We start from the raw sequence: 5,162 nt of genomic DNA, 5'->3' as shown, positions 1-5,162 counted from the left end.
CGAAGCCGTCGCCGCGACGAAGCGACAGGCTGAGGAGGCCGCGCACCGCCAATCGGCGGTGTTCGTCACCCTGCTGAACTCTGCGCCGCCGCCTCCGGAGTTCACGAGGCAGACTGGGGAAGCCGGTGGCGAGAACCCCATCCTGGAGAGGGAAGGCGGCGACTCCTCCACGCCGGACGTGATCGTTCCACCGCCACCTCCGCCGCCGTCTGGGGGCGCGCAAGGCGAACAGCCGGTGGACCCATCGGTGCCACCGACTGAAGATGAGGCCGTGGCGAGGCTACTCCTTCAAGTCGGCTCGCCAACGCGGCGCCGTCTTGAGAAGGCGACTTCGGCGCCACGCCCCCTAGAGACCGGCACCGCCAGCTCAGCGATCCCAGACGCCGAAGCGACGAGCGCCGCGCCCATTGGGTGGGTGCGAGGAGGCGGCACAGGGCCGCTGAACCAGGCGCTTCTGGACGTCCAGACGAAGCTGCGAGCTGAGGGCGACGCGATCCAGAATTGCACCAAGGCATACCTGGCGTCGCGAGCAGCCGTCCGGGTATGCTTTCTCTTTGGTCCTCTTTTTTCTTGTTCCTTTCTGTGGGGGCGCGCCAGCGCACCCACTGGGTGTAGTCCCCGAGTTTCGGGCCGGCTGCTGAGCAGGCGGCCCAGAACTCCAATTGGTGAGTTCCGGGTTCTTACTTTTGTCTGGAATATTTGTCGCAGGACTATCACAACCTCCGCGTCACTGCCTTCAACCGCAACATTGAAGAGCTGGGTAAGCGGACCGCCGACCTGTCGGAGAGCCGGAGTGAGTCTTTTCTCTTCTTTGCGGGGGCACGCTGGCGCACCCGCGGGCTGTAGTCCCCGAGATTCGGGCCGACTGCTGTGCAGTCGGGCCGGATCTCCCCGGCGACCTTCATTACTGATGACTTAACGCCTTCTTTCTTCCTTCTCTTCAGAAGCCAACGCTGTTCTTCAACAGCAGCTGAGCGAAGCCAACTCCGCGTTGCGCGCCAAGGGGGAGGAGTGCAGCAAGCTCGCCACGGAGCGCGATCTGCTGGCCACTCAATTGGCAGAGCAGAGGGAGCTGCTTGCGAAGACGCAGAAGGAGGCAGAAGAGAGGGAAACCGCCCTCCTGGCCGAGTTCGCGAGCGAGCGCTCCTCCTGGACTGACAGAGAGGCAATGCTGGCCTCCGGCTTCCATGAGATCGAAGACATTGTTGATGGTGAGTTTCTTTACTTTCTTTCTTCAAGCTGCCGATTATAAATCGTGCCGACTCCTGATTTTTGACTTGTTTCTTCGTTTCTTCCGTCTTGGCAGACTTCTTCCCTGGGCACTCGCAGGCCGCCATCCAAGCCATCGAGGCTGACCGTGAAGGTCGGAGGGCGGAAGGTGTAGATATCGCCGCCGACGCCCCCCGAACCCTTGATGAGCATATCCTAAGCATCGAGGCTCGCCTTCGGCCGACTCATCGGATGTTGCGCCGGCTTCAACGTGTCGGTGCCCAGGCGATTGCCGCCCTGTGGCCGGACATGCAGGCTCCGCGCACCCCCAGCCTGACTGCCGACTGGCTAGAGGTCGCGGCTGGTCGTCTTGAGGCCTGGAAGGGTTCCTCGGCCCGAGCTGGAGCGCGTCGGGCCTTGGAGTTCATCAAGGCTTGGTATCCGGGGCTAGATCTAGACCGGCTGGCCACACTCCGGTCAGAGGCCCAGCCGGAGCTGGCAACCGTGGAAGACGCCCTCGTCAAGCGTGCCACGGCGATTACCGAGTACACCGACACCAGCATCTTCGTCCCCGAGCGGTCTGAAGACGGCGAGGATGTACCGCCGGAGTGGTTTGGGATGAACCCAGACTACGGCGAGGACTCGGCGGAGGTGATCGGCTCCAGCGTCGAGGAGGAAGGCGAGGCGGAGGACGGAGGCGAGACGGAAGCACCAGAAGACGGAGCGGACGGCCAGCCTCAGCTCGACCGTGCCTCCAGCAACGAGCCGCGTGCGACCGAGCCGACTGCCGCCGGAGGCGATCAAGCCAAGACTGCCCAGCCGGCCGCCCCAACGCCTGACGCTGCCGCCTCCTCCGACCCTCCGAATCCGTCTGCCGCATCTTAGGCTGCCGCCTTATCTTATTTTATCTGCTTTAGTAGTCTCTGAAGAACTTGTTAATTCACACAATTCCACCCGCGGGGTGTATTTTGAACTTCTGCTCGAAGATTCGGCCAAGGGCCTATGCTATGTAAATATTTATCCAAATTCTATCTTTTCTTGCTCATTGCTCTTTTGGCTTTTTTCCTTTGCCGCTTTCCCTTAGTTGCCTGTCTTGCCAGTCGGACAGCCGCTCTGCGGACTGCCGTTGGATCAAATGCTTGGCTACTTTGGGAAGACAAGTACTTAGCCGTTTTAGAGTTTTTTAGCAAGTTGAATAGAAGGCGGTGAGCCGACTGCTTAATAGCCGGTTTGCGAAAAGAAAAAAGGAAGGCTGGAAGCCGGCTTAAGCTATGTTTTATGCTTTGAGTCCTTAGCCATTTTTCATGCGAACGCCCATTCTACCTTACTCCTGCCCACCGTACAGTCGCTCTGTGAGCTGCGGCTTCTGACAGGAGATGGCTTAGGCGCCACACACTACTTGTCTGGCTGCAGGAAGCATTTCATAGTGCAAGGCGGCAAGTCCCCGGGCCGACCTGTCGAGCCCGGTGCCAAGCGACATAACAAAGAGTAACATACTCATAGGCATAACTTTTATCATATAGACAAAAGAGGGCAGTCCCCAAGCTCGTCTTGGGGGGCCCGAAGTCTTGGTACTTTAATACAAAAGGTAGTGTGGTACATACTGCATCAACTGTAAAATCTTCGGAGGAGATTTGTATTCCATGGCCACTCTGTCTCTTTGCCGGAGTCGTCCCTCTTGCGTGCTCGGGGCTTCTGAGCGTCAATCAGGTAGTAGGAGTCGTTGCCCAGCACTTTGCTGATGATGAAAGGGCCTTCCCAAGGTGCCGACAACTTGTGCTGGCCGGCTGTTCGCTGGATCAGCTGGAGCACAAGGTCGCCTTCTTGGAAAGATCTTGGCTTGACCTTCCTGTTGTAGTATCGGTGCACGCTCTGCTGGTAGATGCTGGACCGGCTGAGTGCCAACAGCCGGCCCTCTTCCAGCAGATCGACGCCATCTTGACGTGCTTCTTCTGCTTCCTCCTCGGTGTACATGGTGACTCGTGGGGAGTCAAACTCTATGTCCGTTGGGATGACGGCTTCGGCACCGTAGACGAGGAAGAAAGGCGTGAAGCCGGTTGACTTGTTTGGAGTCATGCGCAGACTCCAGAGGACGGCTGGTAACTCATCAAGCCAGTAGCCAGCCGAGCGCTCCGGAGGCTCGACCAGCCGGGGCTTGATGCCGGACAGGATGAGGCCGTTTGCTCGCTCCACCTGGCCGTTTGACTATGGATGGGCGATGGACGCTAGGTCCAATCGGATGCCCTGTGTTGCGCAAAAACGGGCCAAGGCGCCTTTGGCAAAATTTGTGCCATTGTCGGTGATGATGCTGTGTGGTATGCCGTACCGAATTGTGATATCGGAGATGAAAGTCACGGCAGTCGGACCGTTTAGTTTTTTGATTGGCTTCGCTTCTATCCACTTGGTGAACTTGTCCACTGCGACAAGTAAGTGAGTTAAGCCACCTCGTGCCGTCTTGAATGGTCCAACCATGTCTAGACCCCAAACTGCGAAAGGCCAGGCAATGGGGATGGTCTTGAGTGCAGAAGCGGGCTGGTGCGGCTTGGAGCTGAACTTCTGGCACCCTTTGCATTTTTGGACCAATTCCTTGGCCTCTTCTAAGGCAGTCGGCCACAAGAAACCGTGTCGAAAGGCTTTTGCAACGAGTGCTCTTGAAGCCGCATGGTGGCCGCACTCGCCTTGATGGATGTCTTTAAGAATTTCTTGGCCTTGCTCTGGCTCTACGCACCGCTGGTAGACACCAGTGACGCTGCGCCTGACTAGCTCTCTGTTGACTATGGTGTAGGCTGCCGCTTGGTGTTGTACTTGCCGGGCTGAGGTCTCATCAGTCGGCAGCTCTTTGCTCACCAGGAATTTGAGGATGGGCTGGGCCCATGAGGGTGCTGCTATTTCTTCGACTGCCAGAACTGTGACTTGGACGAGGGCGGATGGGCTGGGAGGCGGCGGGTTGGAGTCAACAACCGCTTGCTGGGTTAATGAAGTCCCCAGGCCGACTAGCGCGGCTCTTGCGCCAAGTTCTGGAGTCTTCGAGCCTGCCGCCATAGTCCCCGGGCCAGGTACTGCAGTCCCTGGGCCGGCCTCGACTGTGGCGGCTTTGGAGCCATCTACCAAAATCCCCGTACCACCTGCCGGGGCTCTGGAGTCGGATCCGACTTCTTCGGGAGGAGCCGGCACGAAGATGGAGTCTGATTCTGGTGAAGGCTTGATAGACGGCTTGAGGAGGCATTGAAGGGCGACGCCGGATGGTATTGCTTGGCGGGTAGAGCCGATTCGTGCCAAGGCGTCTGCTTGGTCGTTGTCGTTTTTTGGCACATGGAGGAACTCGCACCCCTCGAAATACCCACTGAGTTGCTGCACGAGGAAACGGTAACTCGCCATGTTTGCATCTTTGGCTTCTCAGTCGCCAGATGACTGTTGGACCACTAAGTCCGAGTCGCCATAACACTGGATCCGGCGAATGCCAAGTTCTTTGGCAAGCCGGAGCCCGTGAATGAGCGCTTCGTACTCGGCGACGTTGTCGGAGGCGGCAAAATGGATTTGCAGTGCGTATTTGAGCTTGTCGCCTTTAGGGGTAGTGAGGACGACGCCGGCTCCCAAGCTGGTGCGCATCTTGGAGCCGTCGAAATGCATCCGCCAATGGGTGGAGTCGGGCGCTGGAGGTAGGTACTGGGTCTCGGCCCAGTAGACGAGAAAGTCGGCCAGTGCTTGTGACTTGATGGCGGTGCGGGGCTGGTAGTGGATGGTGTAGGGAGCTAGCTCTATGGCCCACTTGGCCACTCGGCCAGAAGCATCTCGGCTTCCGATGATCTCGGCAAGTGGGGCCGTGCAGACCACAGTGATTGGATGCTCTTGAAAGTAAGGCTTCAGTTTCTTGGCGGTAAAGTGTACGCCATAGCACATCTTCTGGTAGTGGGGGTAGTTCTGCTTGGAGGCCGACAGTACTTCGCTCAAGT

General features: G+C 58.3%; 1 protein-coding gene across 1 annotated transcript; it reads left to right on the top strand.

The window, feature by feature from the left end:
* The first annotated feature begins 1,168 nt into the window (after nt 1–1,168).
* Nucleotides 1,169–2,094, top strand: LOC147959651 (uncharacterized). The gene is made up of 2 exons (XM_087534873.1): nt 1,169–1,211; nt 1,307–2,094. Exons 1-2 carry the CDS (start codon nt 1,169–1,171, stop codon nt 2,092–2,094), a joined length of 831 nt encoding a protein of 276 aa, XP_087390999.1.
* Nucleotides 2,095–5,162: the final 3,068 nt, after the last annotated feature.

This window comes from Triticum urartu, chromosome 7A (assembly GCF_056163025.1).
Source record: "Triticum urartu cultivar PI428250 chromosome 7A, HENAU_Tu73, whole genome shotgun sequence".
NCBI classification, from domain to species: domain Eukaryota; kingdom Viridiplantae; phylum Streptophyta; class Magnoliopsida; order Poales; family Poaceae; genus Triticum; species Triticum urartu.
This window is presented reverse-complemented; position numbering and strand designations above follow the sequence as displayed.

Bases quoted from the DNA above. Each gene is read 5' to 3' on its own strand.
- LOC147959651 (XM_087534873.1), top strand. From the start codon at position 1,169: ATGCTGGCCTCCGGCTTCCATGAGATCGAAGACATTGTTGATG. The intron at 1,212-1,306 runs GTGAGTTTCTTT...CCGTCTTGGCAG, and splicing joins GATCGAAGACATTGTTGATG to ACTTCTTCCCTGGGCACTCG.